Below are 23,499 nucleotides of genomic sequence, written 5' to 3'. Positions count from 1 at the left end.
CATCTCATGCTGGGGGAAGGGATTGAACACTTTCTCCCTGCCCCTGGCCTGTGTCACCGGCCCCCAGGCCAGTCCTCTCCCTCCCACTCGTGCCTTGCTTAGAGCCAGAAGGGATGAACCCCAAGGATCTAGAGCAGAGGACCGATGCAGATGGGTGAGGAAGCTGGAAGGGCCATCCTTGGTGCTGTACAGTGTTGCATTTCTGACAGGGAAGTGGGGTGCTCAGATGCTCCCACAGAAAATCCTGAGCAGGAGAGGAAGCAGCAGAGGGAAGGGCCCTGAGGTGCCATCGTCCTCCCATCAGCCTTGGAAGGCGATGGGAATGGAGAGTGGAGGACCAGGCCTGTCTGGCCTTCCCTTCATGCCTTAACACTAAGCCCACCTCCCCAACCCTCCTCCTCAGCACTGGGCCCTTGGTCTCCTGGGCTGTTTCTCAGTATTTGTAAGCATTTCAGCAGAACAATAAAGCCTTTGGACTATGTCAGTGTGTGGAAAGCCAGGTGGGATGAGCGTGTGGTTGGGGCTCTTGGGGCAGTAGGGCCAGGTCTTCCCCCCCAAAGCAGAATTTCCACCCTATTCCAGGTTTCAGGAGGGACCCAGACCCAGCCCATGACCTCCAAGTCATGACCCTGCCGCACTTGGCTCTGAACAGAGGACAGGCCTGGAGAAGGCAGGTGCTAGTACAGAGATTTAGTGGGGCAGGATCTGGGGAGGGCAGAAGGGTGGTAGGGCTGTCACCATGGCAGCAGGCTGAGCAGGAAGTTTAGCAGAAGGGCAGCAACCAGGCAGTGGGGCTCCAGGAAGGCCAGCTGGGTTCCTGAGGTTAGCCGGTCACCATAGCGATCCAAGAGCATCAGGACCACTCCATTGGTCCAGCCAAACCCCTCCTGGACAGAGGCATGGCCAGTGGGGCCAGGTTTCTGGGAAGCCTCAAGCCCTTTGGGGAGGCTGTGGGATCTCTACCCAAGGGTTCTGGCCCTGCCTGGCCCCAGGGGTACCAAGGAGCACCGGTCAGCGCCTCAGGCCCACATACAGGTGAGCACACTGAGGCCTGGGGGGTTGTGGTCAGTCTTGTAGGACAGCAGAGCCTAGAAGTTCCCTGTGTTGGCCAGCTCACCCCTGGCCTGCTCACCTGAACTTCATACTCCCCTCCACCACCGGGCTTTCCACCGTTGGTGATGTCATACTGGAGAGAAGAGGACAGGCTATAGGTTAGGCACTGTCCCCAATCCCAGGATCCTTACCCCAAAGGCAGCAAAAAGTGGGAGGCCCCAGGGAGAAGCCACTCTGCCATGCAGCTTTGGCCCCTGCAGTTCCCAAGAGTGGCCACTGGGTGCCGCCACTGTCCTGGCCTGGGCCTTCCAGAGCCTGACACTCCTACCTCCCTTGGCGAGGAGGCCCTAATGGGACCCTGGGGGACTCAGGGCCAGCTCACCTTCTCATACATGGCTGACTTCTGGGAGTAGACATCAAAGTTGGTTCGGATCCAATTCTGAGCCAACTGGAAAGCCACCTCCTGTGTCCGAGGTGAAAGCGACTTGGCCAGACCTAGATCCCACCCCAAGACAGGATCCTGACTCTCCAGAGTCCCCATCCAAGGGACAGCAGAGGCCAGGCCTTCTCTCCCCAAGCGGAGAAAAAGCCTGGGCCTCAAGACCTCCTGGAATCACAGGCCACTCTGCCCTTAATCCGGGGTTTGGAGGGAGAACAGAAGGCTGATTTCACCCGACAGGTGGGCTGGACATAAATGTTTGCTGAATGGAGGCCAAGGTGCAAAGCAGGGAAGGAAGGACAGGGGCCCCGCATCCTTCGTTCACACTTCCCCAGCCCCAGGGAGGCTGACCCTCTACCTGCTGTGGGAAGGCCCTGGGCTCTTGCCATGCCTCCCTCCCTACCTCTGATGACCAGGTCTTGTAGCGGGGCCCAGGCATTGGGGAAGTCCCACTGCTGGCCAGTCTTCTGGAGAGAGGTCGGAATCCCATACTGGTAGGTCAGGATCTGGCTGTCCTAGAAGTTTCCAGACACTACCATGACTGTGGGTGGAGGCTGCACAGGGAGCCAGGAACTGGGGCCCTGCAGGAAGCCAGATGTGCCCTTCCTGGCCTCTGTCTACTTGACTCACAGCTGCCCCCTGGTGGTCCCAGCAGGACCCGCGGCTAAGACAAAAAGCACAGCAGGAGGGAGAGGCTGGCACCTACCAGGTCTCTGCTCAGGCAGGAGGGGCAGCCCTGCCACCATGGGACAGACCTGCCCACCTGCTGTGGCCTCACCTCCAGGTATTTCAGAGCCTTGTCTGCGACGACAGGGTCAGAGAAACAGCCGGCCCAGAGGGGAGCGAGGTTGGATGGGTAAAACTGCAGGTTTTTCTTCCCATTCTCAAGGTCGTAGTCAAACCAGGCACCTTTCTCTTCATCCCACAGGAGGGCATTCATGGTGGCCAAGCGCTGTGCCCGCAGAGTTCTGTACTTCGTGGCCTGGGCGTCGTTTCCTGGGGCAGCACTGCCTTTAGGCTGAGCAACCCTGGCCCTGCCTTTGGGCCCTGCACCTTTGCCCCTCTACTTGGCCCTCTCCGTTTGTGTTCCTCTGCGAGGGCTGAGACATCCTGGGGACCAAGGGGCCGTGCCTACCTGGAGCCCACCTCATTTCAGGCCTCTAGGTCCTGGCATTCCCTGAGCCAATGGCCCTGCACTGCTCCCAGGGCCTCCACTGGCCTGTTCCCAGGTCTGTCTGTCCAAAGACACTGGCTGTGTGGATTCCCCTAACTCTGAGGGGCAAGGGGCAGCTGTCTGAGGGAGAGGGCGTGCAGGGATTTGGAATGTGTGGACCAGGGTCCCTCATTCTGTGAGCCCTAGAGGCCCTCACAGTAAGAGAGGGAGGAGGAGGGGTGGGAAGATTAGGGTGGACTCTCTTCCCGTCCTATGGTACACCAGTGCCAGTGCCTCCATGGGGAGGGGATGTTCTTTTTTTTTTTTTTTGAGACAGAGTCTCACTTTGTCACCCTCAGTAGAGTGCTATGGTGTCATAGCTCACAGCAGCCTCAAACTCTTGGGCTCAGGTGATTCTCTTGCCTCAGCCTCCTGAGTAGCTGGGATTACAGGCATCTGCCACACCACCAGCTATTTCTAGAGATGAGGTCTTCCTCTGGGTCAGGCAAGTCTTGAACCTGTGAACTTAGGCAATCCACCCACCTTGGCCACCCAGAGTGCTAGGATTATAGGTGTGAGCCACCCAGTTCAGCCCCATGGGGAGGGTTTGAGCAGGCTGGGAAGCTGAAGGCCCTTCCTCCAGGGTTCTATTTCCAGTTCTGTTGTCAAGGCTGAGGCAGGAACCCAAGCTCAATAGCCCCTTTCCACCCAGTGCTCACCCAGTCTGGCATAGAAGTTGCTCATCAGCTCCTCTGCTTGGCACAGGAAAGCATTCAGATCAACAGGCACCAGTTTGCTTGTCCGGATGCTGCTGAGCGAGGTGAGGTTTGGGCCCCCAATGAGCCAGCGTGAAGAGAAGTCCCAGCCAGACTCGGCCCCGGCCTTGAGCTCAGCCCACAGAGCCTCCCGGTCCCCTGTGAGGACAGAGCATGGAACCAGGCAGTCCTGGCTGCAAGATGGGGCAGCCCCCAATGGGGTCCCATTGCCTGACACACTGCAGCCGCCCTCGCCCCACTGCTGCTCACCCTCTGGCAAGGTGTCTGCCAACTCTGCGTCTTTGCTGTAGGACTCAGGCCTGGCAGAGAGGAGAGGCGGGCAGCCTGTTACTATTAGGTGCTAAGCCCCTCCAGGCCCAACCAGGAGGCTGAACCATTTGGACCCAGCTACCCTTGGGCCTCCCCAGCTGTGGTTGTCCGAGAGACCAGGCTAAGTCACCCCCTCTTGCCTGGGGGTGTTGTGATGCTCAAGCCAGAGTAAGCAGGTAGGACATGGAAGGGGAGGCTGAGCAGTTTCTCACCTGGGTCCCCCATAAGGGACATAATAGCGATTCAGGATGTAGTTCTTTCCCCCAAAGTTCACAGAGACACTCCTGTTCTGAGTCCAGAAATCCAATTCCAAGGCTAGGGTCTCAATGTTCTCCCTGGGGAGGAGCCGAGCAGCACGTCAGCCCAGGCGCACTGTCCTACCCTAGCCCTGGGAGGTCTGCGGCAGGGAGTGGGCCTGCAGGGCAACAGGGGGGTACCCACTGTAGGAAGGCAGTGTCATTGGTGTGACTCAGGTAGCGGGCCATCATGAGGGTCAGGAGTGGGGGCTGGCTCCGCTGCAGGTAGTACACACGCCCACCATTGGGGATGTGCCCGTAGCTGCCAAGAGAGACACCTGCTGAGGTGCCTTCTGCCTTGCTCCAGGCCCAAGGCACACCTGCTTGTCCTCCACCCCCTGCCCCACCACCCCCGGCTGGAGGTGTCCGGCCCTCACATTTTCACCAGGTCCAGGAAGTTCTGCAGCATGCCCTTCACCGTCTCGGCCATCTCAGAGAGGAGCAGGCCTTCCATCACCCAGTAGGAGTCCCTGGGGGAAGGGCAGCTCAGCATCGCCCTGGTGCCTGCCTCGCCCCAAATACTCGGCAAGTCCCCCGGCTTCTCACCAGTAGTAGGACTCAACAAAGCGCCCGCCAGGCACGATGAAGGGGTGGTTTAAGTAGATCAGTGAGAACTGCTCAGGGTGGTTGAGAACCTCAGGCTTTATCTGGAGTCAGGAAGGACAGCAGGGGGGTGGGACAGTTAAGGAGGTGGAGGCTGGGGGTGGAGGCCCTGGCAGCCATGGGCTTCAGAGCCTGGCAACCAGGCTTAAATGCTGGCTCTGCTGCTGCTTGGCCATATGGTCGAGGCCCTGCTGCAGAGAGCCTTGGTGTCCTCATCCCCACACGCAATCAACTTGGTGTGTAGAAGCACTGACCACTCAAACGATCCTCCTGCCTCAGCCTCCTGGGAGCTGGGACTACAGGGGTGCCCCCTGCACCCAGGCATCTGCTATTCCTATATGTATATTTTGGTGGGAAAGGGCAGCCTGTCTTAGTTATTTTGAGAGAGCAGAGAATGGGGCTCAGGTTTGTCCTGGGGTACCCTCGAGAGCTGAGTGAGGAAGGCAGCCTGAGCTAGCAAGGGAGCCCTGAGCAGCACTGGGTGGCAGGGATTTTTGGGGCACAGGAGGCTGAGTTGGAGGAGAGAGCATGGGTGGTCCTGTGTGGCCTTGGGCAGAGCAAAGGAGAGAAATCAGCCCACCTTGGCCACAATAGTTCTTACTGTTCTGGAGACAAGTCTGACCCTAGGAGCTGGGGGCTTGGGGGAGAGACAGAGCCCAGCAGCGGGGTGAAGATTTAGCAGGTGAAGGTAGAGGCAGAGCTGGGTAGCATGGAGGCTGCAGGACAGGCTAGGTTTGCCTCAGGGAGGCTGGGGAGCCCTTCTGAAGGAGAAGAGGCATTAGGAGTGCTCCCCCTAATCTCGGAAATTCTTCTGGAGGGCTTTTATTTGGGAACCCAGGGAGAAGGGAGACTGTGTCCTCAGGAAAGGAAACCCGATCTGTGTTCTGAAGACACTGTGGGCCTCCACAGGGATACCCCTCCCCCAGCCCCAGGCCCTGGGCAGGCCCAGGACACTGATACCTTCTTTCCCAGCTTCTTCCAGAGCTGGTGCAGCTGCCCTGCCCAGACACGCAGCTTGGTATCCGAGATCTTCTGCAGGAACTGGGGGCTGGAAGAGGGTCGATCCCCAGGATTCAGGGAGGCAGCCCTGTTGGAAGGGCCCTATCCTGTTCCCTGCCGGGAGTCATACCTGTCTTTCCAGTCTCCAGGGGTCCAGGACTGTAGCTCCTGCCCCACATCCTGGAAATGATCTTTCAGAAACTCCTGCAGCTTCTGTTTTGGGATGCTGTGATTATAGGCCTGGGACAGCTCCCAGAAGCGCTGCAGGACTTTGTCTGGAGGGTGAACAGCAGGGAGGAGTCAGCAGGAGCCCTGATCAGAGGGGTCTCTCTGCCTGGTCTTGCTCCCCGGAGAAGGTGAGTCCCCAGGTATCTCACCTGGGGTTGAGGACAGTGGCATGTCCACAAAGTGCTTGTCATCCTGGTAGAGCCTGGCCATCTGAACTTGGTGCAGGAGCTCCCCATGGCAGTAAATCAGGCTGCAGAGATGGGGATGGGAGCTGGTCAGGCCACCACTACCACCCCATTAGGGCAGAGAAGAGCAGTAGGGTCAGGCACGTAACCTGGGACCAGACAAGGGTTGTGTGTGTGGGGTAGGAGTTTGTGGGCGAGAGTGCTCCAGGGCTGAGAGAAGCAGGATCTTCATACAGTAAAGGACCTGAGCCTACACTGGTTGCTAATTTGAAATGGTGGCTGATGGACAAGGGGAGTGGAGGTTAGCACCTGAATCAGTGACATGTTAGGAGCTGGATTGCTGCTGGGAACCAGTTCTCTGTACCACAGGCCAGTGTCCACCGCATCAGAAGGGCTTATGACACAAGCCTGTGAGGTACATCCAGTGGTGGTTGCTGAGATGGTGGACCAGAAAATTTGCAGACACATCTTGGAGAGATAATTACTAGCGTGCTCCCAGATATTTGTTGAAAACTGCCTCCGTGACTGCAGAACACAAAATAATCCTGAAACCTGAAAGACCCATAACGTTTTGGGTAATGTCAGAAAAACACTCGGATAAAGATGGCAGCGTGTGTAAGAGCTCCTTGATAATCAGGTGGAAATGGTTTACTCAGGACTAGGCTGCTCCAGGGACTCAGGAGGGGCAGGCAGCCTCCTTCCTCTAGGGCCGACTTCTGAGGCACCTAAAGAGCTGATGCCCTAGGAGGGGCCCTAGGAAGAGTTCTTGACTGACCAGCAAAAAGCTGCTTGGTCTTGGGTAGGGAGACAGTAGCTTGTTTGGAAGGCCATTGCACTCTGCTGACCGATGGAAAAGCCTTTGCAGAAGGTAAGAACAAATCAGCTCAGTGGGCTAAGCCGCATGCTCTTTTCCTGGCAGAGATGGAAGAATGGAGTGATCAAAGCCTCTATGTTTGGGTTTTCACTGACTTATGAGCAGTGGTCAGTGGGCGGGTAGACAGGCAGTGAAAAACTGAACTGTTACAGGGATATCAACATGGGGCGGGACCCTATGGGAACCACTATGGAAATCTGAGGGTCATTAAAGTAGCTTTGCGATACCTGACTGTAGATGCAAATGCCCAACATGCTATAAAATGTTATATTGGAACAGAAGACATCGTACCAACGTGGACCACCCAGTTACATTTCTTCAGATCAAGGGACACAATTTATAGCCCATAGTCCAACCAATATTATAGCAAATGGACGTATCATGTTACATACTGTCCTCAAAGCAATGGCTTCATAGAGAGTTGTTAACAGGCAATTAAAATCTTTGTTGTATAAAATGGGGGAGATAAAACCAAGAAGGGCGAGATTCCTCTGCTTTTCTGGGTGGCCTGGGGAAGAGGGGGTGAGGACACTGCTCGTATGACTATACAATTTTAGCCCCAGTTATTTTAAGGACTTTGTCCCTACCCGATATAGTGGTCCCAGGCCCAGGACTGCAACTGTGGGTGTCAGAAGAAAGGATGATTTCCAAGCAAGGAATTGTAACTATGCCTACTAACTTTTATGTCTAACCGCCTGATCGGGGAGGTTGTGTCTTTACCCCATCTGGCTACATTGAGGTCATTGATGAATGCAGCTCTGTTGTCTGGTGGTCAAGATCGTCTGCTAGTTCCTCACCTTTATGACCCTACCCTATAGGACCAAGGGCAGGGCACTTGCTAGACGGGTGTTGTTGCTGGCAACCCTCTATCAGAATCAGCACAGTGACCAGACCCAGTGTCCCTTCCAAAGGTGGAAAAGCTTGGTAAAAATTAATGACAAACAGAGAGAAGGAGAAATAGTAGCTGAGGGTAAAGGAATGAATGAATGGGTTATGCGACGAGGGAAATCCAACATCGCATACGTGCCTGGACAAGAACAAGAAAGTGTCCTCTCTTAGCGAGGTTATACCACATGTCTGAAAGGGGGAGCCACACATTTGCCGAGACCACTCCTGCTTTGGGGACCTGGCAATGTTGAATGGCAGCCTGCATACCTGAATGGTCACTCTTGATAGAGTGCTGTGGCGTCATAAGCCACAGCAACCTCAAACTCTCGGGCTCAAGCGATTCTCTTGCCTCAGCCTCCCAAGTAGCTGGGACTACAAGTGCTCGCCACAATGCCCAGCTATTTTTTTAGAGATGGGGGTCTCGCTCTTACTCAGGCTGGTCTCGAGCCTGTGAGCTCAGGCAATCCACCTGCCTCAGCCTCCCAGAGTGCTGGGATTATAGGCGTGAGCCACCATGCTGGGCCCCAAACAGCTCTTTGTTGGCCAGTTGAGAGCAGTTTATTATTATTATTTTTTTATTAAATCATATCAATATTGAGAGCAGTGTAGAGGGCACCATCTGAGTGGCAGTGGAATCTGGCCCCTCCTTGGGTGATTCAAAGGCAGTCCTAGGGGAAAAAAGTCTACCTGCTCTTTTTTTTTTTTTTGTGACAGAGCCTCAAGCTGTCCCCCTGGGTAGAGTGCCATGGCTTCACTGCTCACAGCAACCTCCAACTCCTGGGCTCAAGCGAGTCTCCTGCCTCAACCTCCCAAGTAGCTGGGACTACAGGCGCCCACCACAATGCCTGGCCATTTTTTGGTTGCAGCCATCATTGTTGTTTGGCGGGCCCGGACTGGGGATTCGAACCCACCACCTTAGGTGTATGTGGCTGGTGCCTTAGCTGCTTGAGCCACAGGCGCCAAGCCCACTTCCATTTTCTTATGGAACTTTTCTGGGCATTACCTATCCTGTTAGAGTATTTCCCTGACATCACTCAGGACATTCTGGGTATAGATATTAGACACGTAGGTATAGGTCTCAAGATTATCTTTTGGCCTTCAGTCATGGGGCAATTACAAATGATGTCTGATAACAAGCTACTAATTACCTCTCAAATGGAAATCCTCTAGTCCAAAGTCCTAGTAGTGATGCTGGTAGGTGCTCTAAGGTCTAGTCTATACTCCACAGGAGGCTAACGATCTGTGTGGACCTGGGCAATCTTATTGGTCCCATTTGTAATGTCCAATCAATACTGCGTGACGGGTGGGTTTATACACCTTCTGCTCTACAACCGTAGAAAGTGGAAATGTTCCCTGGTCAGATGTGATACTCACTGCCATAATGCATTCAGGAAAAAGAGACGCCATCATTTCACATAAAATCTGTTCCAATGTGCCAATTTTCATCCACGCTTTCCTAACCGTGGCCCCCATTAAGACCAACAGGTTTGGTTTTTCAAGTTAAGGATGATAGATAACAATCGATAGAGATTGTATATTTTCTTTTGTTTCCTTTTTCAGGGATGGGGTCTTGCCCTTTTACCCTCTTGGGAGTGCAGTGGAACAATCGAAGGTCACCTGGAATGCCTGGGCTCCAGGGAGCCTCTCATCTCAGCCTCCTGAGTCGCTGGGATTACAGGCACACACCACCATGCTCAGCTAATTTGTTACTGTTTCGTAGAGACAGGGTCTCACTATGTTGCCCAGGCTGGTTTCAAACTCCTGACTTCAAGCGAATTGCCTACCTCTGCCTCCCAGTGTGCTAGCATTACACGCATGAGCCACCAAGCCCCACTGTGCTTTTCTCTTGTTAGTTTGCGTTTCTTATGCATCAGCGAGTCAATTCCTCAGAAGGTGGATGTATCATCTTTAAGTTCTAACTTTTACCCCCAGAAACAACTGCAGCATAACTGCTTTTCCATACCACGGGGGGCTCGGTAGCCACCCAGAAATGCAAAGTTCCTCATACCCTGCCCTCACAGCTGTCCTCTTCTCAACCTACATTTCAGTCAGTCAAGGTCATTCTAGTAAATCATACATTTTCTCTCTTTCTCTTTTTGAGACAGAGTCTCACTGTGTTGCCCTCTGTAGAGTGCTCTGCGTCACAGCTCACAGCAACCTCAGACTCTTGGGCTTAAGCGATTCTCTTGCCTCAGCTTCCCAAGTAGTTGGGACTACAGGCGCCCACCACAACGCCCAGCTATTTTGTTGTTGTTGTTGTTGCAGTTGTCCTTGTTGCTTTAGCTGGCCCAGGGAGGGTTTGAACCTGCCAGCCTGGGTGTGTATGGCCAGCGCCCTACCCACTGAGCTATGAGTGCCGCCCAAATCACACATTTTCTGACACCAACACAATACTATAGCTTAATTTTGGCATTAATCATAGGGTATGTGTGGACTCCATGCACAGGTTACTGGCCGGTTAAGGGCATAAGTCACCAGCGAGACTGCCTTCACTTCAGACACCAGCCACAAGTTCAGGGGTCCCCGGGCCACCTGCCCTTCTGACCAACTGACTACAAACTCAAGGGTTCCCACAGCTTCCCTAGGGGGCCACTGTAAATCATTTCATTAGTATAAACTGTTAATGCCCCATATGAGTAACAACAACACTCCTATCACTGGGGAAATTCCAAAGGCTTAGCGATTACCTTCCAGAAACCCAAGACAAAGACCAAATTCTTCATTATATAACAAGCAGCTTACCAGTAGAGGGTTGACTCAGCAGATCTGCTATGTTCAAACCCTGCACATTGCAGAGAAAGTTCTGGCCTGTGACTGACCCTGAGAGATAACTTTGTTTTTTTGAGACAAAGTCTCACTAAGTCACTCTGGGTAGAGTGCTGTGACGTCACAGCTCACAGCAACCTCAAACTCTCCGACTCAAGCAGTTCTCCTGCCTTAGCCTCCCAAGAATCTGGGACTACAGGCACCCACCACAACGCCCAGCTATTTTTTTGGTTGCAGTTGTCATTGTTGTTTGGCAGGCCCGGGCTGGATTTGAACCCGCCAGCTCTGGTGTATGTGGCTGGCACCCTAGCCACTGAGCTACAGGTGCTGAGCCCCTGAGAGATAAGTTTTAAGTCACTGGAAAACACCACCTGATAATACTTTGTTTACTTGGGACCTTTGGCCATGCCAGGTATTTTATGCTAATATATGATTTAAGTGGGAGTCTTTGGCCACCCAGTTTGACCTCTGGAGACCGGCGAGTGAGTAACTAAGGTCAGTCCCACATGTGTTTCTATGACTGACCCTCAATAAAAACTCTGGACACCGAGACACAGGTGAGCTTCCTTGATTGACAATACATCACGTGTGTTGACACATATCCTTGCTGGAAAAATCAGTGGTATCCACAAAAAGCACCTGGAAGAGAAAAACTGGAAAATGGAGCTTATTTTCCCCAGGACTCTCCCCTATATGATTTCACCTGTGACAGCTTTAATGCATACTCTTTCCCGGTCATAACCATAACTGTGGGTATAATCGTCTGGTGATTACTAGTGAATCACTGACTTGAGGTTGCTCTTAGGGACCACCAGCACAGTCCTCTTTCCATACATTTGGCCACAACCTAAAGCTTGACCAAACCCTTGATCAAATAGCCTCTCTAAAATTCTTGTTATAATTGCTCAGGACCAAACCTGTTAATTATCCCAGGTACACTTTTTCTCTTTATATTCCACAAATGATCATTGGCTAATACCACCAACCTACCTATTTTATTTATTTATTGAGACAGAGTCTCACTATGTTGCCCTCAGTAGAGTGCGGTGACATCACAGCTCACAGCAACCTCAAATTCTTGGGCTTAAGTGATTCTCCTGCCTCAGCCTCCCAAGTAGCTGGGACTACAAGCACCCATCACAATACCTGGCTATTTTTTGGTTGCAGTTGTTTAGTTGGCCCAGGCCAGGTTCAAATCTGCCAACCTTGGTGTATGTGGCTGGCACCATAACCACTGTGCTACGGGTACTGAGCCAACTTATCTATTTTGAATACAGGGTGGCCATAAGGTTGTGTGCAATTGCCACCGTGTATATGTCCTACTGAACCACTTCTCTCGGTCTCTACTCCTAACACCGGCGCCCCAGCCTGGGACCCTCCTGCCTGGAGCCCCCCTCACTCCCTAAACCTGTTCCCACTCCGTTCCAACAACATAGCCCTTCTTCCCAATCCTTGAATTGTACTCCAGGCCCTTTGCATTGACGTTTCCATGCCTGGACTGTCCTCTCTTGGATCTACCTAGGTTTGGTTCCTTCCACAATTCTACTCAAACGTTCTCCTCAGAGACACCTTTCCTCCCCCTCCCCTCTGACATATCCTCTGGCACCCCCACCAGCAAGTCCCCTACTTCATTTCACTTCGAATTGTCCATCTCTCACGGTTTGGTTTCTATTATTACTGTTCTTGCAAGAGCTGGTAAAGCAGGTGGTGTGGCGAGAGCTCCCATGTGGAGAAGGCAGACAATGGCCTGTGAGTCCAGGAGGCTGGACAGGCTCACTTATCTCTGACATCTGGTGATGAAAACTGAGGCTCAGGAAAGAGGTTGGACTTGCCCTGGGTCACACAGGGAATGGCAGGGACAGGGTTTAAACCCGAGTGCTCTGGTCAGATCTTTAGGCCCACACCTCACACCTGGGTTAGGGAACTCAGGCACAAAGTTTGCAAGAACAATCCTGAGAACAGCCCCCTGCACAATTCAAGGAATGGCTGGGGGGACGGGAAGGAGGGCTGGCTCTGTCCAGCAGGCTCCTGGCCCAGGTGTAGGCCAGCTTCAGGCAGCTCCATCTTCCCCCAGGGCCCAGGACAGAGCCTGGCACACAAGGAAATTTAATTTTTTTCTCTTCACCACTTTTTCTTCTCCTCTCCTTCTCTTCCCCTCTTTCTCAAAGGCTGACCCCTAGAGCTTGAGACCTCGTTCCAGGCCACCAGACCCCAGCCATTCTCCCCAACCCCAGCCGACTGCCCCACATCCCTACCTCTCACATGGTGGGGGTAGGGCTGCCTGCGACCCCAGGCCCAGCAGAAGTAGCAGGCACAGCTCCCAGGTCCTCCCAGGCATGGTGGCTGTGACTATGGCTGAATGAGCAAGCCCAGGCGCCTCTGCTTGCTGGGCACAGCCTGGCTCACCTGCCCATCCAAGTCAGCCAAAGTCCAAACTTTGGGGCGTGGCCACCCGAGGGGACGTGTGTTTGGTTTGCACGTGGCCCACTTGCCCTTCCCGCTCACAGGTACAGTGGTCATCTTCCCCACCTTTACTATTTTTTGCCTCTTCTTTTTTTTTTGAGACAGAGCCTCACGCTGTCACCCTGGGTAGAGTGCTGTGATGTCACAGCTCACAGCAACCTCCAATTCCTGGGCTTAAGCGATTTTCTTGCCTCAGCCTCCCAGGCAGCTGAGACTACAGGTGCCTGCCACAAATGCCCGGCTATTTTGTTGTTGTTGTTGCAGTTGTCATTGTTGTTTGGCGGGCCTGGGCCGGGTTTGAACCACATGCCAGCCTCTGTGCATGTGGCTGGCTACCTCGCTGCTGAGCTACAGGCGCTGAGCCTTCCTTTAGTATTTCAAACAGAATGGCTCAAGAGTCTGTCCCTGATGAGGTGAGAAACTCAGGGACCCTCACTATTATCTATAAGGAATGCTGTGGAAACACAACACTGCATAACCATCCTGTCTGAGGAAGACCCGCCACAGTAATGCCATTTGCAATAGGTCCTAAACAATCTTCATTTGCCAAGGGAGTGTGGTCTAGAGACCACTCAATGCACACAGAACATATTAAGGGAATGATGAGAAGCTCAGCCTAGCTAGATAGAACCTGGCATCCCTACAAGGAAGGGTTGTGAGAAAAGGCTAGAGGAATGTGTTGGCACCAGTCTATAAATGGCCTTTGCCAAGCCAAGGAGGCAGCTGTTTCCCCAAAACAGAACCACCAGAGAAGCTTGTGAGCTGAAGCAGCAGGATTAGATTTGCTTTAGAAAGCTCATCCCTTTAAAATTATGGAAGATGAGTTGAAGGGGCTCAAGGTGGGCCGAGGTACACCAGGCGACTGCAGCATCAATGCAGGCCTGAATTAACCCAGAGGAGGTGGAGCACACAGGGAGGCGCTTACTTCCAGCCAGCACCACTGAGTGTAGAGATTAGCGTGACCTCTCCTGCAGGACTCAGATTTGCTGTTAAGGATGTCAGTTTTGCAGCAGCATTTGCCACTGTCAAAAGAAACATTGTGGACAAATTAAATTTAGCAATGTATCTGAGCAAAGAAATCACTTATGAATTGGGCAGCACCCATACCAGCAAAGGTGCAGAGAGCTCTACTCAGCAATGGCCGGCTGACAGTATTTATAGACAGAAAAGGAAATGACCTACAGAAACAGCCTGATTGGTTACAGTTCAGCATTTGCCTTATTTGGACAGGTCTGAGCAGTTGGAAGCCTGTGATTGGCTGACAGCTCAGCTGCTATGATTGGCTGAAATTCCTGGCTGAGAATCAGCTATTTGTTACACGGTTCTACTCTCAGGTTAGGTTGCGGTTTGTTCACATATTAAGTTAGGGGTTACCGTGCGCTACATTCAGAGGCGGCTTAAGGTCAAATTTAATTTAATTTTACAACACAGACAAGGTGGCCCAGGCCCTGTGTTTCCCCTAAATGGGACTCTTGTCCCTCCTCTCTGATAATTTGCCCCTCCCCTTCCTGCCACTCCTCACTTCCAGAAACTGCATGCCTTCTTTCTCTCTCTTTTTTAATTTTTAATAAGATTTGGCATTATAACCATTTTTAAGCATACAATTCAATTTATATTACGTTCATAATATTGTGTGACCACTCTTGCACCCTTTGGATAAATCTCACTTGGTCATGGTGTATAATCCTTTTAATAAACTGCTGTATTTGATTTGCTAGTATTTTGTTGAGGAATTTTGCATCCATATGCATAATTTTCTTTTCTTGTTATATCTTTATCCGGCTTTGACATATGGGTAACGCCAGCTTCATAGAAGAAGTTAGGAAATATTCCACTCCTCTTCTATTTTTGAAAAATAGAAAAAGTGGTATTAATTCTTTAAATGTTTGATACAATTTACCAATAAAGCCATCTCGTCTTAAACCTTATTAGATAGGGTTCTTCAGAAAAACAAAAACAATAGATGTGTATGCGTGTGTGTGTGTGTGTGTATACATATATAGATTTGTGTGTATATCTATGGAGAGAGAGGGAAAAAGAGAGACAGGGGTTTATTTTTAGGAACTGAACCACACATTGTGGAGGTTAGCAAGTCCAAAATCTCCAGGTAAGCTAGAGATCCAGGGAAGAGTTGTGGTTCAAGTCTGAACCCAGTGTGATGTCAGAAAATCCCTCTTTCTGGAGAGGTTAGTCTCTTTCCAGTTAAAGCCTTCAGCTGATTGGCTGAGGCTCATTCACATTTTGGAGGGCAATCTGTTTTACTCAAAGTCTACTGATTTAAATGTTAATTTCATCTAAAAATACCTTCACAGAAACCTCTAGAATAACATTTGACAAGCTGTCTGTGCCTAGCTGTGTTGATACATAAAATTAAACCCCTCATGGACTTTTCTTTCTTGGGAGGTTTTTTATTACAATTACAATCTATTACAGGTCTATTGAGACTTTTTATTTCTTCTTGCATCAGTTTAGGTAATTTGTGTGTTTCTAGAAGTTTGTCTATTTCATCTAGGTTGTCAAATTTGTTGGCATACAATTGTTTATAGTATTCTGTTTTTATTTTTATAAGGTCAATGATAATGCTGCATGTTAATTTCATTTCTTTTTTCTTTCTTTCTTTTTTTTTTTTTTAGAGACAGAGTCTCATTTTGTCACCCTCGGTAGCATGCTGTAGCATCACAGCTCCCAGCAACCTCCAGCTCTTGGGCTTAGGCGATTCTCTTGCCTCAGCCTCCCAAGTAGCTGCATGTTAATTTCTGATTTTAATTATTTGTGACTTCACTCTTTTTTTTCTCTTTGGGTGAAGTTTTGTCAATTTTGTTGATCTTTTCAAAGGACAAACTTGGTGTTGATGATTCTCTCTGCTGATTTTCTATTTTCTTTTCTTTCTTTCTTTCTTTCTTTTTTTTTTTTGAGACAAAGTCTCTCTGTGTTGCCTTGGTAGAGTTCTATGGTGTCACAGCTCACAGTAACCTCAAACTCTTGGGCTTAAGTGATTCTCTTGCCTCAACCTCCCAAGTAGCTGGAACTTCAGGCACCTGCCACAATGCCTGGCTATTTTTTTGTTGCAGTTGTCATTGTTGTTTAGCTGGTCCAGGTCGGGTTCGAACCCACCGGCCTTGGTATATGTAGCTGATGCCATAACGACTGTGCTATGGGCCCCAAGCCTAATTTTCTGTTTTCTAAATATCTTTGTTCTGATTTTTATTATTTCCTTCAGATAGCTTTGAGTTTAGTTTCTTCCTTTTTTTCTTCCTGTCCTCCTCTTCTCCCTCCTCCTGTTCCTCCTCCCTCCTTCCCCTTACCTTCCTCTTCCTCCTTCTTCCTTTTTTGACAGAATCTCACTCTGTTGCCCAGGCTAGAGTGCCATGGCATTAGCACAGCAACCTCAAACTCCTGGGTTCAAGAGATCTTCCTGCTTCAGCCTCCTGAGTAACTGGGACTACAGAGGCCTGTCTAATTTTTTCTATTTTTAGTAGAGACAGGGCCTTGCTCTCTTGCTCAGACTGGTCTTGAACTCCTGAACTCAAGAGATCCTCCCACCTCAGCCTCCCAGAGTGCTAAGATTACAGGCATTACAGGTGTGAGCCACCACTCCCAGCACTTTTTTTTTCCAAGACAGGGTCTCGCTCTATCACCAGTGCTGGAGTGCAGTGGTATCATCATAGCTCACTGCAACCTCAAACTCTTGGGCTGGAGCAATCCTTTTGCCTCAACTTTCCAAGTAGCTGGGACCACAGGAACACACTACCGCATCTGGCTAGTTTTTCTGTTTCTTTTTGTACAGATGGGGTCTCAGTTTTGCTCAGGCTGGTCTCTGATGGAATGGCATCCTGTCTAGACTTGGTTTCTGTCTTGCATGCTGAGCTACTGGATTAGGCTACAGGAACCTGCAACCATGAACTGAAATAAGTATACGAGAACCATACAAATGTGTGGCAATGGGCTTGGCACCTGTGGCTCAGCGGCTAGGTGCCATCCACATACACTGGAGCTGGAGGATTCGAATGTGCCCTGGGCCTGTTGCTGTGAGCTGTGACTCTACTAAGGGCAACATAGTGAAACTCTGTCTCAAACAAAACAACAACAACAGCAACAAAATAAATATGTGGCAATGAATAATATAGCACAGGAGTGCTCAGTGAACGTTTCGTGTTTGTTATTGTTTTTCTTTGATTAGATAATAAATAAGAATAAAAACAAAATTAGAGTATTGATTTTTAATCTTTCTTCTTTTCTAATAGATGCATTCAGTGCTATAAATTTCCTGCTAAGCACGGCTTTGGCTGCATTCCACAAAATTTTGACAAGTTGTATTTTCATTTTCCCTTCGTCCAATATATTTTTAAATCTCCCTGGAAATTTCTTCTTTGACCTACGTTATGTAGAAGTGTGGTGTTTAATCTCTGGATATCTGGGGATTTCTTAGCTATCTTTTTTTTAATTGACAGCTAGTTTAATTTTATTGTGGTCTGAGCTCATATATCATATGATTTCTATTATTTTAAATTTGTTCAGCTCTATTTTATGACCTGAAATAAAGTCTATTTTGGTGACTATCCTAAGTGAATTGGAAAATAATGTATATTATGCTGTGGTTGAATGACGTATTCTATAGATGGAATTATATCCAGTCGATTGTGCTTTGGTTGTTTTTTTTGAGATAAGATTTCTCTCGGTGCAGTGGTGTCATCATAGCTCAGTGCCGTGATGTTAGCATAGCTCACTGTCTCAAACTCCTGAGCTCAAATGATCCTCCTGCCTCAGCCTGGGAGTAGCTGGGAGTACAGGTATGAGCCACGATGCCCAGCTGCTTATTGGCACTTTTGAGTTCAACAAAGGCCTTCCTGATTTCTGCCTGGTGGATCTGTCCACTCCTGATAAGGGGGAGTTGAAGTCTCCAACTCTAATATGGATCCGTTTATTTCCTCCTACAATACTCTTAGTTTTTGCCCGGCATATTTGGTCCTCTGTTGTTAGGTGTACTTGGGATTATTACATGAGACTCGGCCCCTTTATCATCATGTAATGCCCTCATTTATCTCTGTAACTTTTCTTGCTCTGAAGTCTGCTCTGTCCGGACTTAAGTACTCTAACTTTCTTTTTATATTAGTTTTGGTATGTAAGCATAATTATATTTAAAGTGCCTTTTTTTTTTTTTTTAGAGATAGAGTCTCACTTTGTTGCCCTCAGGAGAGTGCTGTGGCATCACAGCTCACAGCAACCTCCAGCTCTTGAGCTTAGGTGATTCTCTTGCCTCAGCCTCAAAAGTAGCTGGGACTACAGGCGCCTGCCACAACACCCAGCTATTTTTTTGTTGCAGTTTGGCCCGGGGCTGGGTTCGAACCCACCACCCTCAGTATATGGGGCCGGCACCCTACTCACTGAGCCACAGATGCCGCCCTAAAGTGACTTTCTTTTAGGCAATATGTTTTTTCATCAATTCTGGCACTGCTTGTCTTTTAATTGGTACATTAGACCATTGACAGTTAAAGTAATTATTGTATAGTTGGATTAGTATCTACCATATTTGTTACTGTTTTTTATTTGTTGCCTTTGTTCTGTTTTTTTTTTTCCTGAGACAGTGTTACTTTGTCACCCTCAGTAGAATGCCGTGGCATCATAGCTCACAGCAACCTCAAACTCTGGGGCTCAGGTGATCCTTCCGCCTCAGCCTCCTGAGTAGCTGGGAGTACAGGTGTGTGCCACAATGCCCAGATAATTTTTAGAGACGGGGGTCTTGCTGTGGCTCAGGCTGGTTTCAAACTCTTGAGCTTAGGGGGTCCACCCGCCTTGGCCTCCCAGAGTGTTAGGATGACAAGTGTGAGCCACGTGCCCGGCCTGCCTTTGTTCTTTGTTCCTGCTTTTATTTTAAACTTTTTGCTTTTTGAGGCTTTAATTAAACATTTTATACAGTTCCATATTTACTCGTTTCTTAACATACCAATTTTGCTTCTTTTCTGAAACTTATTTTCATCATTTTAATGGTTCTCAATTTAGTGTTATACACTTTAAACTAACCAAATCTATTCAAATAACACTATACCATTTCATGGGTATTCTAAGTACCATAACAAAGTATTCTTAATTCTCTCCTTCTGTCCTTTATGTCTTTGCTGTCATTCATTTCCCTTATCCATAAACTATAAGAGAATGCTACGACAGATTGAGCACCCCAAATCCAAAGTATGAAACTTTGAGGACAACAATAATGCCCAAAGGAAATGCCCATTGTCCATTTCCGAGTCCAGACTGTCAGATTTGGGATGTTCAACCAGTAAGTACAATGCAAACATCCTAAACTTTGAAAAAGTCCAAAATCTGAAACATCTCTGGTTCCAAACATTTTGTATAGAACGTACACAAAATGGTATTTTTGGTGTTGTTTCTTTTTGTTTGTTTGTTTGTTTGTTTTTTGAGACGGAGTCTTACTCTGTCACTCTGGGTAGAGTGCTGTGGCATCAGAGCTCACAGAAGCCTCAAACTCCTGGGCTCAAGAGATCCTCTTGCCTCAGCCTCCTGAGTAGTTGGGGTTACAGGTGCCTGTCACAACGCCAACCTATTTTTTAGAGATGGAGTCTCGCTCTTGCTTAGGCTGGTCTCAAACTCCGGAGCTCAAGCAATCCACTGGCCTTGGCCTCCCAGAGTGCTGGGATTACAGGCGCATGAGCAGCCCACTCAACCTGTTTTATTTATTTATTTATTTATTTTTGACACGGAGCCTCAAGCTATCCCCCTGGGTAGAGTGCCATGGCATCACACTCACAGCAACCTCCAACTTCTGGGCTCAAGCGAGTCTCCCGCCTCAGCCTCCCAAGTAGCTGGGACCACAGGCGCCCGCCACAATGCCTGGCCATTTTTTGGTTGCAGCCATCATTGTTGTTTGGCGGGCCCGGGCTGGGGATTTGAACCCGCCACCTTAGGTGTATGTGGCTGGCGCCTTAGCCGCTTGAGCCACAGGCGCCGAGCCATGGCTCATAATTCTTATTGGAAATTGGATATTTTAGGTAATACCGGTGTCCCAAGAGTCCCCCTATGCAGGGAAAATAGGAAATTGTAGCTAAATATGTCTTTGTTTACAAAATATTCATTGCAAAATTTTACAAATGGGTATCCAACGTGTAGAGAACATTCTGTAACGAATATATTGTAAATGAAGCTACATTTAGGTACAATTTCCCATTGTCCCCTATGGCAACTTTAGGGGTAACTTTTAGGACACCCTACATATTGTAGCAGTTCTGGGTGCTGGCTTTCCCCTCCCCTACCTAGAGCTTATTATTATATTATTATTTGCCTGTTTATCCGTGCGGTAATGGAGATTATTTCAATGGTCCAGTTCCCTCCCTCAGGGAGCCCATGATGTGGCTCCTTAGGCAAACACAGCTTGGGGTATGCCCACAGTCACTTGGTGGTGACAGTAATCCTGGCAACGCTCTCCTCCTCTCTTTCTCAGAGCACACATAGCAGTGACACTCAACTAATTGCCAGCTGATTATACAATTCTTTCAACAATAATTTAGGGCATAAATCGATCCAGAGATGAGTCTATTCAAATCACCCTTCCCTTCCACTGCCCTCTTCTTCCCGTCCTTCTCCTTATCCTCCTCTCCTTTCCAAACTGATTTTTTTATTAACAGGCATTATAAACAATACTTAACTCTGCCAATGCAGCTCTGGCCCCTGCAATGCCCAAGAGTGGCCACTGGGTGGCGCCACTGGTCTGGCCTGGGCCTTGCAGAGCCTGACACTCCTACTTCCCTTGGGGAGGAGGCCCTGATGGGACACTGCGGGACTCAGGGTCAGCTCACTTTCTCATACATGGCTGACTTCTGGGAGTAGACATCAAAGTTGGCTCGGACCAGCTGGAAAGCCAGTTCCTGTGTCTGAGGTGAAAGTGACTTGGCCAAACCTAGACCCCACCCCAGGCAGGATCCTGACTCTGGACACAAATGTTTGCTGAGTGGAGGCCAAGGGGCAAAGGAGGGGAGGAAGGACAGGGGCCCTGCATCCTTTGTTCACACCTCCCCAGCCCAGGGAGGCCAGGCCTCTACCTGCTGGGGGAAGGCCCTGGGCTCTGCCATGCCTCCCTCCCTATCTCTGATGACCAGGTTTTATATGGGGCCCAGGCATTGGGGAGGTCCCACTGCTGGCCAGTCTCCTGGAGAGAGGTCGGGATCTGGCTGTACTAGAAGTTTCCGTACACTACCATGACTGTGGGTGGAGGCTGCACAGGGAGCCAGGAACTGGGGCCCTGCAGGAAGCCAGATGTGCCCTTCCTGGCCTCTGTCTACTTGACTCACAGCTGCCCCCTGGTGGTCCCAGCAGGACCTGCAGCTAAGACAGGCACAGCAGGAGGAAGGGGCTGGTCCCTACCAGGTTTCTGCTCAGGCAGGAGGGGCAGCCCTGCCTCCATGGGACAGACCTACCCACCTGCTGTGGCCTCACCTCCAGGTGTTTCAGAGCCTTGTCTGCGACGCCAGGGTCTGAGAAGCAGCTGGCCCAGAGAGGAGTGAGGTTGTCTGGGTAAAACTCCAAGGTCATAGTCAAACCAGGCACCTTTCTCCTCATCCCACAGGAAGGCATTCATGGTGGCCTCAGAGTCATTTCCCGGGGCAGCAGTGCCTTTAGGCCGAGCAACAAGGCCCCTATCACTTCTATCACTGTTTAGATTCTATCAGTACTGTTCTTACAAGAGCTAGTAAAGCAGGTGGTGTGGCGAGAGCTCCCGTGTGGGGTGAGCAGTGGACAATGACCCCACTAGTCCAGGAGACAGAACAGGATCACTCATCTCTGTCATCTGGTGATGAAGACCGCGGCTCAAGAAAAAGGTTTGACTTGCCCTGGGTCACACAGGGAACGTCAGTGTCAAGGCTTAAACCTGAGTGCTCTGGTCAGACCTTAGGTGCCCCCCTCACAGCCAGGCTAGGGAACTCAGGCATGAAGTTTCCTAAAACAATCCTGAGATCAGTCCTGGGCAGTTCAAGGGACAGTTTGCAAGAAGAGAGTGAGTGAGGCTGTGCCCCCTCTAGCAGGCTCCTGGACTGTGCATAGGCCCGCCTCAGGCAGCTCCGTCCGCCCGCAGGACTGGAGGTCCAAAGCTTGTCAAGAGCCTGCTATGAAAGGAAAAGTGGCTCAGGCTCATTCAGGCCATGCCTTTCATTTTGCAGAGAACCATACACAGGCTGCAGGGAAGACTTGCCCAGCCCGTGAGTTAGTGGCAGAGACAGGATGGCAACGTGTCCCTACTCTCCTTCCCTGGGCAGGGGAGATCCCAGAAGGCAAAGCGGGCAGGGACCTGAAGAGAGGGCAGCAGCAGGAGAGCACTCTCTGGGCAAGAGGAGAGAAGGAGGCTCGGTGCCTGTGGCTCAAGCGGCTAAGGTGCCAGCCACATACACCTAAGGTGGCGGGTTCGAATCCCCAGCCCAGGCCCGCCAAACAATGATGGCTGCAACCAAAAAATGACCAGGCGTTGTGGCGGGCGCCTGTAGTCACAGCTACTTGGGAGGCTGAGGCAGGAGACTCGCTTGAGCCCAGGAGTTGGAGGTTGCTGTGAGCTGTGATGCCATGGCACTCTACCCAGGGGGATAGCTTGAGACTCTGTCTAAAAAAAAAAAAAAGAGGAGAGAAGGAGCCAGCAGCGGGGGAGCACGCAGAGGAGACCAGAGCAGCATGGAGCTTGCCTGTGTGGCTGGGCCCTGCATGGCTGCCCCCTCCTCCCAGGCAGGCCAAGGTCTGGAGCAAGACAAGGAAGCTCAACTCCCCTCCCTACTGCTCTCCTCAAACCACAGCCACCTGTACATCAAAAACACCTCTTTTTTTTTTAACCCTCAGCTGCCTGAAAGATGTGCATGGCTGGGTTGGGGCTGAGTCACCAAGGGCCGCCTGCATACACAGGGGAGGACTCCTGAGCACTCACTCTCGGCCTCTGCACGTTTCTGCATTTCTGCACATGGCAGCGGTTTTTGCAGAAGGGGTGTAGAGGGTGTCTGGGGTTGGGCACCAGCCTGCTGCAGCTGCCTATGGTGGCCTATTTCACCTCACCCCCGGCCTGCCCGACCTCTAGTGCTCGCCTCAGTCACTGTGGTTTCCTCTCTCTCCGTGGGAACAGAGCATGGGGTTGGGGCGCCCATCATGCCCAGAATGGGGCATCTCCCTGCCAGGCCAAGAGTTCCACTGCCACTGCCCCACATCAGGAAATTCAGATGCAATCAGATGACCCCAACTCAAGTCACACTCCCTTTCTCCCACAGAGGCCTTCTAATTCCTGGTAAATCTCCATGAAAGACATGTTAAATTAGAACTAAGACCTAAGAATCTGGACTGTAGACTTTAAGTCAAGGCCCCCTACTTTCTAGGTTGCTTGTCTATAAATTGCAGGCTTTGCTCTAGATTGGTGGTTGCAACCTCAAACTCTGGTAATAGAAACGTGCAAAATATGTAGGGGATAAGGGAGCCAAGAGTGCA

At 50.3% G+C, this 23,499-nt stretch overlaps 1 protein-coding gene across 1 annotated transcript; it reads right to left on the bottom strand.

Annotated features, from left to right (window-relative positions):
- Positions 1-675: 675 nt before the first annotated feature.
- TREH (trehalase) lies at positions 676-12,942 on the bottom strand. The gene is made up of 15 exons (XM_003796842.2): positions 12,825-12,942; positions 6,006-6,106; positions 5,759-5,903; positions 5,590-5,677; positions 4,573-4,673; positions 4,404-4,496; positions 4,172-4,288; positions 3,943-4,065; positions 3,671-3,720; positions 3,365-3,559; positions 2,271-2,488; positions 1,896-2,007; positions 1,436-1,548; positions 1,133-1,186; positions 676-887 (listed from the first exon to the last, which is right to left on the bottom strand). The coding sequence occupies exons 1-15, from the start codon at positions 12,905-12,907 to the stop codon at positions 735-737; spliced, it is 1,746 nt and encodes a 581-aa protein (XP_003796890.1). The 5' UTR covers positions 12,908-12,942; the 3' UTR covers positions 676-734.
- Between the last annotated feature and the right edge of the window lie 10,557 nt (positions 12,943-23,499).

This window comes from Otolemur garnettii, unplaced genomic scaffold, assembly GCF_000181295.1.
Source record: "Otolemur garnettii isolate 467f Iridium unplaced genomic scaffold, OtoGar3 scaffold00108, whole genome shotgun sequence".
In the NCBI taxonomy this organism is placed as follows: Eukaryota; Metazoa; Chordata; class Mammalia; order Primates; family Galagidae; genus Otolemur; species Otolemur garnettii.
Note: the sequence above shows the minus strand (reverse complement) of the source record. Positions and strands in the feature narration are given on the sequence as shown.

What these genes read in the sequence shown, in the direction of transcription:
- TREH (XM_003796842.2), bottom strand. Translation starts at nt 12,907, where the DNA reads ATGCCTGGGAGGACCTGGGAGCTGTGCCTGCTACTTCTGCTGGGCCTG. An exon ending in TTTGTTGAGTCCTACTACTG is followed by an intron (nt 4,497 to 4,572) that starts GTGAGAAGCCGG and finishes CCCTTCCCCCAG; the next exon opens with GGACTCCTACTGGGTGATGG. An exon ending in GGCAGACACCTTGCCAGAGG is followed by an intron (nt 3,560 to 3,670) that starts GTGAGCAGCAGT and finishes CTGTCCTCACAG; the next exon opens with GGGACCGGGAGGCTCTGTGG.